Source organism: Cynocephalus volans, chromosome 13 (assembly GCF_027409185.1).
Source record: "Cynocephalus volans isolate mCynVol1 chromosome 13, mCynVol1.pri, whole genome shotgun sequence".
Classification (NCBI taxonomy): domain Eukaryota; kingdom Metazoa; phylum Chordata; class Mammalia; order Dermoptera; family Cynocephalidae; genus Cynocephalus; species Cynocephalus volans.
The window spans coordinates 38,305,789-38,318,500 of NC_084472.1; the positions used below are offsets into that span (position 1 = coordinate 38,305,789).

The 12,712-nt window shown below is 35.2% G+C and overlaps 1 protein-coding gene across 1 annotated transcript in view; it reads right to left on the minus strand.

Annotated features, from left to right (window-relative positions):
• Positions 1 to 1,234: 1,234 nt before the first annotated feature.
• RIT2 (Ras like without CAAX 2) overlaps positions 1,235 to 12,712 on the minus strand; it is a 387,665-nt gene continuing 376,187 nt past the window's right edge. Inside the window, exon 5 of the mRNA XM_063077453.1 lies at positions 1,235 to 1,462. Within this exon, the coding sequence (XP_062933523.1) occupies positions 1,235 to 1,462 (228 nt within the window). The remainder of the gene's footprint in view (positions 1,463 to 12,712) is intronic.

Consider the following 12,712-nt stretch of genomic DNA (forward strand, 5'->3'; position numbering starts at 1 on the left):
TGAGTGATTCATTTCTGCATGCTCAGAGCTTAGCTAGTGCCAGAGGCATTGTGAATAAAAGAAGTGGTTAAATACTGAATGATAATTATGCCCCTCATCCTACTTGTTCCTTAATTTATGATAAAAACTGCCCCCAACCCATGAAGATTGATTTAATGGATTCCATCTCAGGCTTAGTTTTATGGTTTTTCTTTTAACACTTGTCTATTAAACATTCAGGACTCTCCTTTCTGGTAGTGTGTTTTCTGAGCTTCAATTTAAGTAGACGAATTCACACAATGGGGTAAGTGAGCGAATGGGCAATTTCATTTTACATGATGACCCCTTGTAGAACAAACAAGGGAAAAAGCCTGTAGCTGGTGGCTTCTCAGGGCATTTCATGAAAGAGGAGTGAAAAGATTTTGGTAATACAGTGAGAACATATGGTCTCTGGAGTTATCAAGCCTCGTGCTCTGCACATGGTCCTGATGCAGGTGACACTGCCCTAAGACAGACTCCTCACTGATTGATAGAGAGAAGGGTATCCTCTTATAAGAACCATCAAAATCATAACAGCTGCCGTCTGCCTGCTACAAAGACAATATCCTTTTGCCACAGCCTTGTAACTTCACTGTGATAATTTTGCTAAAGCTTAACAGGGGCAGAGAACTGTGAATATGGGGATATTTCATTTTAGCTCTCCAGTGACCCACAACCAGTTCCTATTATTAATAAGGCCTCTAAGGTTCATCTTGGAAGCATTCAAAAAGATGCTCCACGACGTCTACACTTCAGGAAAGACCAGTCTGTGGACTCCTGTTCTGAATTATTTCCTGAGCTGCTTCATTATTTACTGAGATTCCGGAAATGCAAACAAGCAGAGTGTTATCAGGCAAAGGCAGATCCCCGGAGCCTTTTATCATTCTGGCTGCGATTTTGCATATTTTCTTTATAACCAGACAGCATACCAAATGAAGCCAGACTCTTTAAAGGGAAATGAGGCAATTGGAATGTCCATTTTATTTAGTTATATATTGTAAAAACTCAACAGTATATCCGGCTGATTGACAAAATCCATCCCACTGTTAAAGGCAAAACAAAACTATTTCAAGAGGTACAGTAATGCAGATCTTGTTTTTACCTATAGGCTGATATTTAAAGAGAGACAGACAGAATATTAAAGCAGAATGCTACATCTGGAATTGTCTGACTGATAAAATTCAGAGACAGAGTGAGGGACTCAAAAGCAGGGATATCATGTCATGTTTTCTCTCTTCTTCTTCAATGATCCTTTTAGCTTCTTCCACAGGCTGTCTTTTCTCTTCAGTTTCTTTTCCATCAAGGATGGCATAGACTCCTTCTTGCGGATTTCCCTCACTAAGCCGTGAAAGGCATCGTCAATACAGAATCTGAGGGCTGCAGAGGTCTCAAAAAAAGCACAGCTATATTCTCGGGCCAGACTCAAGCCTTCTTCTGTAGAGACCTAAGGGAAAAATAAGTGATGTTAAAAAGAGAGGAAAGGAGAGACTCTTTAATCAAAAATATGTTCTCTAGTAGGGCTGTGGTCTCAGTTACTTGAAAACAATGTATAATGTGAGAAATTTGATTTAAGGAAGACTCTTGGATTTTCTGAACTTGAAGGATAAATGAGAAATCAGGGTTCCTGAAAGTACATGAGATTAAATTGATTAGAAATGGAACCAGAAATCAGCTCTTCAGACTTCCAAAGAATCAACATAGCACATCGTCGAAAGTATAGCTTCAGATTAAAACTGCTTAGTTTCAAGTCCCATTCCAACTACTTTTTAGCTTCGCAAATTTCTGAACCTTTTGCCTCCAATTTTCTCATCCACAATGTAAGATAATAACACCTACCTTAACAGCAGTTTGTTAGGGTTAAGCAAGATTATCTATAAAAGGTCCATGAACATGCTGGGCACATTTTTAAAGCTGTACAAATGTTAGTTATTATAGTCCAGAGTTTTCATTTAACAATAAGTGACAGGATGAAGTTGCCATAAAACTTTAGAAAACAATCTGACGAAAGAATATACACAGCAAAACACCATCATTATGATTAATAAGCCTTTCTGTAGTTAAGCACTTCAGAGCAGGCTTAAAGCTTCATGAGTCTTTTCTGGCACTTAACCAGGCTGGGGTTCATGCTATCAAAATGAGTTTTCTGGAGATTATAAACTGAGGTCAGGACCATGCCTCATTCCTCATCCCTTTAGTACCAATCATAGCTCCTGGTGCCCAACTCACCACTTGAGATATTAGAAGAGTTAATAGAATGATTACTAAAATCATCCCAGGTTTAATAAGGATTTACTAAGAAGTAAACATAGTTTATGCTCAAATATTTGAACACTGGATTACATATCACTGTAGCTTACAGCTAACACTCCTCCTCAAAAATTAGTGTTCCCATAAACCCCTAACATATCTGTGTGGAACCCTAAGTGACTATGAGTGAGACTACAATGAATAGACCTCTGATCCCACCCATGTTGAATATGTGGCATAACTAAGAAATAAACTTTATTCTTATAAGCTGTTAACATTTTGCAGTTGTTTGTAATCAGAGCAGAAACCAGCTTTCTTACTGGTACACCACACCATTTGGCTAGTAAGTGGCTGAACTGAGGTGTAAAAATCCACCAGGTGTATTTGATTCCAAAGACAGGTCCTTCATTAAACTACCAAGGGCTGTTTAACAGAGATAAGTAATTACCATGTTTTAATCCTGTAAGACATGGAATGTCTGAATTCTCTCCTTTCTCTTATATTTACGCAAGAAAACACACCAATCCTTTATTGAGCTCATTTCTATCTTATAGCAATTTAAGAGATGCAGCTAAAAACAACCAATTAGAATTATTAGCATTCTGTCTTACCAGCAGTTGGACAAAGTTATACATTTATTAAGTGACATGGGATTTTCAAGTTATCACAAGTGATAATCTTATCAAGTATTCTGACATGCATAACATGAGCTGCCATTTATTTTTCAGTCACCTATTAAGAATCTGTCCCACCCAGAATCCAATGACACATATTTTATGTTTTACTGTACCAAAAACACATTTCTGTTACTATTTTCCATATTAATCAGCTTTCATTAGGGTATACATATACTAACAGCCTCAAAAATCTCTGTGGCTTGCAAAATATTTGTTTTTCACTCACGCTAATCTTTAGTATCTTGGGAGTAGACTGTGGCAAACAAGTGGGGTTCTGGTTTGTTCCTCCTATCCTCTTATTTTGGAACTCAGGCTGAAAGAGCACCTGTTATCTGGAATATGATGTTCTTAGAATAGAGGGCAGATGCAGAAGCATAGATAATTGTACCTGTGAGTAAAATTCTCCATGAAAATCATCCCACAGGTCAAAAGATACAAGGAGAAAGCTAAAGTTGATGAGGGAGGATGTGCAAGGTAACTTCAAAATGTTTGTAGAAAAATGAAATTAAAGATATAAAAATAAAATATAAGAACTTTATTTCTCAACATAGTGTCTAACAAGTTCAAGACAATTTTGCAGGTGATGATAGCAGCCATTTAGTCCATCCCTACAGAACTGAGGGTCCTGGGAGTTTAACAATGTCAGTGCAGTCTCTTTTTCATTATTAACTGAAGGAAAAGGGTGCCCTTTAAAGATCTTTTCAGATCAAAAACCAAAATGAAGTCACAAGAAACGAAATCAGGACTGTAAGTTGGATACCTAATGATTTCTCATTGAAACTCTCAGAAAATTGCTTGTGTTTGATGAGAGGAATGTACAGGAGCTTTGATGTGGCAGAGAAGGACTCTCTGGTAAAGTTTCCTGGATGTTTTTCTGCTACACCTTTGCCTAACTTTCTCAAAACACTCTCATAATAAGCAGATATTACTGTGCTTTAGCCCTCCAGTAAGTCAACAAGAAAAATCCCTAGAGCATCCCAAAAAACTGCCACCAGTACTTTTTCTCTTGACCAGTCCACTTTTGCTTTGACGGGACCACTTCCACTTCTTGGTAGCCATGGCTTTGATTGTGCTTTGTCTTTAGGATTAAACTGGTAAAGCCATGTTTTATTTCACGTTACAATTCTTTGAAGAAATGCTTCAGGATCTTGATCCCACTTGTTTCAATTTTCCGTTGAAATCTCTGCTCTTGTCTGCAGCTGATCTGGGTGCGACAGTTTTGACATCTATTGAGCAGAAAGTTTGCTCAACTGTAATTTCTCAGTCAGAACTGTGTAAACCAAACCAATTGAGATATCTATGATGCTGGCTATTGTTTCTGCTGTTAATCATTGGTCCTCTTCAATTAGGGTGCAAAACAAGATCAAATTTTTTCCTCTTAAACTGATGTTAGTAGTTTGCCTCTGTGGGTTTTATCTTCAATATTGTCTTGTCCCATCTTAAAAAGAGTTATCTATTTGTAAACTGTTGATTTCTTTGAGGCATTGTCCCCATAAACTTTTCATGAAGAATCAATGATTTCACCATTCTTCCACCCAAGCTTCACCATCAATTTGATATTTGTTCTTGCTTCAATTTTAGCAGAATTCATGTTGTTCTGATAAGGGCTATTCATGTTGTTCTGATAAGGGCTATTTTCAAATCCTTCATAGTGCTTTAAACGAGGTCCTGTTCAGACATTTATAACACATTTAGAAAAATTTCAAAATCCATGCACAGTTTTTTCATCATACGCATGTTTCCACGAACTTTTTGAAGATCCCTCATATACTCATCTCATATTGAAGCATGGCAAGAGTGAGGAGAAAACAATTTAAAGAAAAATAAAATCTATCACAATCTAGTATATATAAATGCAGTACACTCTCCAATATAAAAAGTCAAAGATTGCCTGACCAGATTTTTCAAAAATTATTTGCAGTCACAACACTTTACATGTAAGTATCTAGAGTAAATGAAATTTGAAAGGAAATTTATACAAAAATAAATCTAGTATAGTGACATAAATATTACACAAAGAAGAGAGTAAGTAAAAAAAATTACTAAAGTTAAAGGAAAATATTTTATAATTATAAAAATATCAGTCTATTAGAAGATTTTATACTTATAAATTTGTATGTACTAAAAAATATAGACTCAGTTTAAATAAAGAGTTGACATTATTAAAATCTAAAATTGTAGAGAGCAATTTTAACACCTCTTTCTCAGCAATTGAAAGAATAAGCAGGCAAAAAGTAAGTAAGGATACAGAAGTTTTGATTAAAAAGAAAAATGAACACAAGTGATCTATTAACATGTATAAGATGCTATACTTAACAAGTAAAAAAGTTACATTCTCTTTGAGTCAACAGGAAACATTTATAGAAATTGACTTTATGCCAAACCAAGTCTGAAAACATTACAAAGAATCAAAATTACAGCATATTCTCAAACATATGGAATTAAGCTAGAAATTAATAAAAAAATTATAACTTGGAAATCCTCAAATATTTGGGGGAAATATGTTCCTAAACAGTAGGTCAAAAGAGAAATTATAGGAGTATTAGAAAATATTTGGAACTGAATGATAAAAATATTGCAACATATCAAAATGCATGAGATTATCTAAAACTTTGTTCAGAATGATGTTTATAGTATTTTACTTATTTTTAAAATTGATTATGAATATTCATGAGATACAAAGTCGATTGTCACCCCTTGTGCCCATGATTCATACTGGCAGCATGCCCGTTATCACAAATTGCATTTGTACCCTGTGTTCCCACCCAGTTATCCCCATCCTCCCTCTTCTTCCTGCTTACCCCTCCACTCCACTTTTTAGCCCAAAGTATGTTCTCTCCCTCTGCAAGTCCAATGCACCACTGTGGTCTTTCTTTCCTTCCTTCTTTCTCTCTTAGTTCCCACATATGAGTAAGCACATGTTTATATGCACGTTTTAGAAAAGTATAAATAGTTAAACTTAATGGTTAAATTATTAATCTCAAAAAGTTACCAAAAAAGCTCAGAAAAGTAAACGCAAAGCAAAAAAAAAAAAAAAAAAAAAAAAAAGGAAATGATAAAGACAAAAGTAAATGGAATAGAAAACAGTCATGCAATAGAGAAAGTTAATTCTAGCAAATATTTTCATAAGTATGTCAAAATTGATAAAGCCTAGGCAAGACAGAGTATGGTCAAAAAAGAGAGATTGAGAAGATAGAGAGAGAGAAAGAGAGAGAGAGAGAGAGAGAGAGAGGAGACACAAATGAATATAAATAAGATTAAAAATGACAAAAAGGGCATCAGTACACATACTACCAACATAAAAAAGATAATAAGGGAACATTATATTTGTACCAGTATATACCAAATTAGATGGAGAACAAATTCTTACCAAAACAGAATTTGCAAAAACAAGAAAAAAATAGAAAATCTGAGTTATTCTGTACCTTCGACAAGGGATTAAATACGTAATAAAAACTTTTCCACAATTAAGTCTCTATGACCTAAAGCCTTCTCTGACCTTCTCTGACATAAGTACATGTGCCAAAAAACATATACAAAGTTGTTCAGGGCATCATGAGCTGCAATAGCAAAAACAAATCAACAAACTAAAACATTAAAAGCAACATAAATGTTATCATCAATAGACTTAATAAATAATTTATTGTATATTAATACAATAAAATACTTTTCGATGCAAACAAATGACATACTGTTATATACAACTTTGACAAATCTTACAAACATAATGTTGAGTGAAAAAAGTCAGACCCAAGGAATATTGTTAATAAACTTTTTATTTTAGTTTAGTTTTAACTTAATAGAATGTGGTGGTAGATAGTTCCTGTATACCCTGTATCCAGTTTCCCTATTGTTATGTTAATATGGTACACAATTACATTTTTAGAAAGTTTAAAAACAAACTATTCTTTAGTGTTAGGAATAAATCTGTATTAGTCCATTTCTGTTGCTTATAACAAAATACCTGGAACTGGGTAATTTATAAAGAAAACAAAATTTATTGCTTACAGTTTCAGAGGCTAGGAAGTCCAAAATCCAGGGAACACATCTGGTGAGGGTCTTGGTGGTGGTGACAGTGACAGAGTATCACATTGTGAAATGGCAGAGCAGAGGGAGAGCAGAGAGAATAATCTCCTCATTCACTCTCTTTTTAAAGCCTTCAGAACCACACCCCTGACCACCATTATTAATCCATTCACTACAGCACGACCTAGAATCCAGTAACCGCTTCAAGGCTCCACCTTTCAATTACTGTAATAGGATTTCCCACCCTTCTAACAGTCACATGCGGGCCAAGTTTCTGATACATAAAACTTGGGGTACACAATTTAAGCTTCAGTGAGTTTGGGGGAGATAATTCAATCCACTACACTTTGGGAAGAGACACAAGGGAGTCTTCTGGGTGTCTTTAATTATCTCCCTTGATCTACATGGTTATTTCTGGTGGGCTCATGTTGTGGTAACTTATAAAATTCTAAATCTATATTTCGTGTATTTTACATGACACTTCAGTTAAACACTCAGTTAAACAAATGCATTGTGTATATACAGCACTCCCTTTGAATTTGGAGCACTGCTTTGTCCTCAGGTACTGCAATATTTCTGTAGCTAAATATTTCAATATTCATAGTAAATAGGATATGAAAATCTGTAAATAGACTCAGATCACATCAGATAATGGTTTGCCACAAAATGAATTAGGTCTGGTCAAATTTGTCAAATAAATACATTAAGAAAAATTTTTAATTCTCATGTTAGTTTAGATTTCTGCCATCAGGTAACAGATTGTGGACTTATGTTATTTTTTGGTAGGAATATTCAATAAAGTGATTACAAATCATCTAAAATTAGCATATAATTTCAATGTAAATACATTCAAACCCTGAAATCTTTTGAATGGTAGAATGTCATATAGAGATACTAAAATTCACAGGGAAGAATAAGAGAAAAATAGGAAATAAATATTTGAATTTGAATAAGAAAAAAATTGGGAGAAGAAAAGCAGTAGCAATGATGTTGGACTCACCTCATTAAGGCTCTTTGCAAAGCTATAGTACTTCAGGCAGTGACACATTCATTAAGGAGTAGACAAATAGTCTAATACAATGCAATAGGAAAACTAGAAACAAGATCCGCAATTATATGAAAGCTTGATGTACTCAAATTATGGGGGTGGCATTCCAAATCAGTGGGGAAATGAAAATGCCATCAATGGCATCCTGACATTAAGTTATTATTTTTGATTATTTTTGGCCAAGAGGTGCAAGGCTTATTTTCACCAGAAGAGTAAGGTAATTTTTCTTTGGGGAGAGTAGAAATAGAAAGGAAATGGAGTTAAGTTTTTAGCTAAATCTACACTCTTTTTTTTTACTCATTTGAAAAAAAAAGTTATATGTTCATGTATATACAGTATTATAGCATATATATACATATACGTGTGTTTATTTCTCCACGCAAACACACACATATCATTATGAAATGTTTCCTAATTATAAAAAGGTAAGAGTCACAAATCATTAGAGACATCAAAATTCAGTTAAAAGTCCAATGTAACGATCAGGCTCAATCTGAAATAAAATTAGAAAACAAATTCTATGTAAAGATTCTTATTAAAATCATATACAGAAAAACAACACCTTTAATAGATGGTATAACTGCATATTGTATTACCAGTAGTAGGCTGAAATATATTTAAATCCGTTGCTACTCATTACTTTGATAAGTAATATAGGAATCATAAACCCTCTATTTTAAAGGATAAAATGTAGTTGCGGATATTCTTAGACTCATTATTTGAATAAAAATTCTGTGTTATCTAACTGAAGACTAACTCAGTAATTTTTACATTCATTATAATGAAATATAAATGGCAATCAAACAGTGAAATATTCTCTCTTCTATATTTCCTTTAAAAACATTCTTATTAGATCAGTGACTAAAAGTTTTTATTTTTAAGAAAAATACTAATGTAAGAGTACTTTAACAATAAATTTCCATGTTTCAATGAAATTCTATCTCACGCCAATATTAACAAACCATACATTTGCCATCTCTACCTTTGACCTTGAAATTTATATACCATAATTTTAATGAAAGAACTTGAGTCCAAACATGTTAGAAAACAAGCATTAATTTGTACAGATCTCAGGGTTTTTCGCTTAGTGATTATGTTCAATTTGAAGCCATAAATACTGCAACAATATCATAGGGAGCAATTTTTAGGACTACAGCAATGTTTTCTGAATGGGACAGAATCAGAATGTATGACAAGAAGCAACAGCTTCCATAGTAGGGTTCAAAAACAGAGTAATTAACATATTCTTTCAATATATTACATCTTTTCTTTCAGATTCTAAGTAAAATCACATATTTTTAAGTCAGGATATCTACCCTTGTGATATGGTAACTGCTAAGAAAGAAGCACAGTGTCAGAAGGGAATTATTATTATTATTTTTCCAAAAATAAAAGGCCCCAAAAGGTTAAGCAGTGGTTAAGAAATGGTTCAAGGTCACACATCTAATTAAGTAAAATATCTATCAAGTTCTACTCTTTTCCATCAGGTATTGCTTCCTCCACTTCTTGCTATTTCTCATGGGGTCTTCCAGAACCCTTTAATAATATTCCATATATATTTAATTGATTATTGTGATGTAAGATTTTACAACTTAAGGTAATTCTTAAATGGTAAACAAATGGCATCAATATTTTATATTGCATTTACATGGAAAGCAAATTTTTTTTAATAAATACAAAAACAAGGGGGAATAGAAATGTTGCAGAAAGATTATTTTGGGAGTGGGTAGTAATTGATGCAGATACCATTATACCACAGTGTCCCTCAATTGCAAACAAGGGAAGTGTGTGATTTAATGTGCTACCTGCAGGCCTTAGAAAGCAATGGAAGAAAAGAAGGAATAAAGAAAAATGTTTCATACAAGTAATAGAAAATATCAGTAACCCAGGGGGACCATCTTTTTAATATATATGACCTTTTTCACTGAGGAAGATCACTGTAATATGCCAGGTACTCCCTAAAATGCCATCTCCCATCTGTCAGAGGTGGCATTAGAACACAGCCACAGCTGCATGGGGGGCTGATGAGACTACTGGGGCCCCAAGGCAAACAGAGCCTATTCTAGTTCAGGCACAATGGCTAATGGGAAGCAGCAAGCATGCTGGTCAATTAGAATTTTATTCCCAACAATCTGCTCACTTCAGGAGCTTCCGAGCTCTTTACATCTTTTTATCTTTTACCTGAGCTCCGTAGAAATAAAATAAAATAAAGTAAAATAAATGATTGTAAATGTAGTCAGGGTAATGGTGGTTGCCTAATAAGCTATATAGTTCTCTATACCAGCACAAAAGGAAGCTCTGATACTGCTCAATTTTAATAGCTAAACTCGAGCGAGGGGAGATTGGCAGAAAGCTGGTTCTAGTCTTTCAGCAGAAGCTTAGCGAGTAAAATATCTTCGTGTTAAGCCTACGGGGCACTGTTAAAATGTTTAGTGCACAGAGTGAACTCTTTGGAGTTTGTTTACATATTTTAATATCTCCTTGCCTGTGTTTCACTCCATTCTTCCCCATGGAGCTATTCATTTTCGTTATACACCCTACATCATCAAGGTAGCAGGAATCACAGTTTTCTGGGAAATCTGGGACCAAATACCGCATTCCTTAACTTAAAGGAAAAGCGACTCAAATTTAGGTTATTCGGTTTTCATTCTATTTAGTTGTATAATTGTTTTTGATCAGTTTTAACATGAGTGGCCTTGCCTGTTTCCTTGCTCAGTTCCAATGAAAGTGTTTTTGATTTATTCAACCAGATTTATTTACTTATTTAATCTAAGAATGACATACATTTTTAAGAGATCATCTTCCATTTACTCATAGGTGCAAAGATGTCATCTCAAACTACTTACAGGGAAAAGCAAAACAAATTCAAGCACTAGCAAGATATCCTTAGATGGGTGAACTCGAAGTATGTGATGTAAGCAGAAGCTCAGGTGGAGAGATGTGTCTCTTTTTAGCAGGTCCCTCTAACTTTTAGGAGTGATTAGGTTGGAACCTCTTTCCCCTGTCTTGTCAAAGAGGAGGAAAAATATCCTCCTACTCTTCTCTGAGATAGAGGGAAGGAAAAGCACTCCCAAGCTCTGTTTCAAGAACCCAGATTCCTACCTGGGTTCTTAGACTGGGCAGAGATTGAGGAAAGGTGAGTGTATGAGTCAATAGTGGCAGTGTACTGGATTGAATTATGTCCCCTAACCTCACTAAAGCTTAATCTGCACTGTCACTGTTGAGGGTGGGAAATCCTATTATGGTAATTGAAAGATGGGGGGCCTTGAAGAAGTGATTAGATTGCAGGACCATGCCCTAGTTCATGGATGTGGTTCTGAGGGCTTTAAAAGGAGAACATGTGAGAGTCTCTCTCTCTCTCTTCTTTTCCATTCTTACCATGTGGGACCCCTGTGTCACTTTCATCACCAATGAGAGTCTCAACCAATGTGTTCTCTTTTGCTCTGACCAATTTTCTGTATTACCCCATTTCTGTTGCTTATAACAAAATACCTGGCACTGTGTAATTTGTAAGAAAATGAAGTTTATTCCTTACAGTTTCAGAGACTGGAAAGTCCACTGCCCAGGGAACACATCTGATGTGTTTAGGATATGGAGTACCTTCAACAACTCAGGACTCACCGATTCTCAAAACAAACATTTCATGCCTTTGCATGTTGCCTTTCTCTCCCATCTAGAAAGCCTTCTGTTTTTTTTCTTCCCTGCTCCCCACCTCTTCCACACTTAGTCAAGTTTTCACAGACCAACACAATCTATGGTGATCTTGTGGCTTCTGCTCTGCTGTGCAACTTATTAACCAAGAGGGAAGTTTATGGGCCTTACAATTTAGTTGTTTTATCTCACCAACCATAGTGCAAGGTAGCTGAACAGAAACCATATTTTGTCGTTCTTTTAATCCTCATTGTGCTTAGCTGCAAACTTTGCAGGTGGCAGATGCTCATTAAATATTTAATCTTGATGATGGTGATAACAACGTCTCATAAACAGTCACTGGTGACCACATAGTCTATTATAATGAGTCCATCAAGCTGCAATTCCAGAGTGAGGATATGGCTTTTAAATTTATTTTTGCTATAGTGTGGGCTATAGCAAATACCTGACAAAATCTTGCCACAGTGGGTAAGAGTATGGATTCTGTAATCAGATTACCAGGATACAAATTCTCACTACACTACTTCTTAGCCATGGGCTACTGGAGAGTTGCTTAGCATTTCTGTGCTTCAAAACCTTATCTATAAAATCCTACCACATAAAATTGTTAATAGAATAAAATTAGCTATTACACGAAAAGCATTTAGCATAGTTCCTGGCATACTCTGTACACCCAGTAAATGTTATGATTATTTTTTTTCAGTGTCTGAAAAGAAGGTCAGAGAAATATTTCTGTTTCTGTAGATTACATTACGCCCTATTTTTTTTTCTACTTCTCACTCCACATGACTTTACCTCTGTCCACTATTCTAAACCCAATTCACGCCACTAGTACACCTACCATATGCCTCCACACCTGCCCAGTGCAATCTTCTTGCCTTCAAGGGTTTGCACAAGTATTTGTTTTCTCTGTCTGGAATGAGCTCCTCCTGAGTGTTCTCCTGGCTGTTTGTGTCCTAGATCAACTATCACCTCCACTGAGAACCTTGCCTAACCATCCTCTCATAAGTATTCTTGCACATTTCCAGTAATATTATCCCATTGG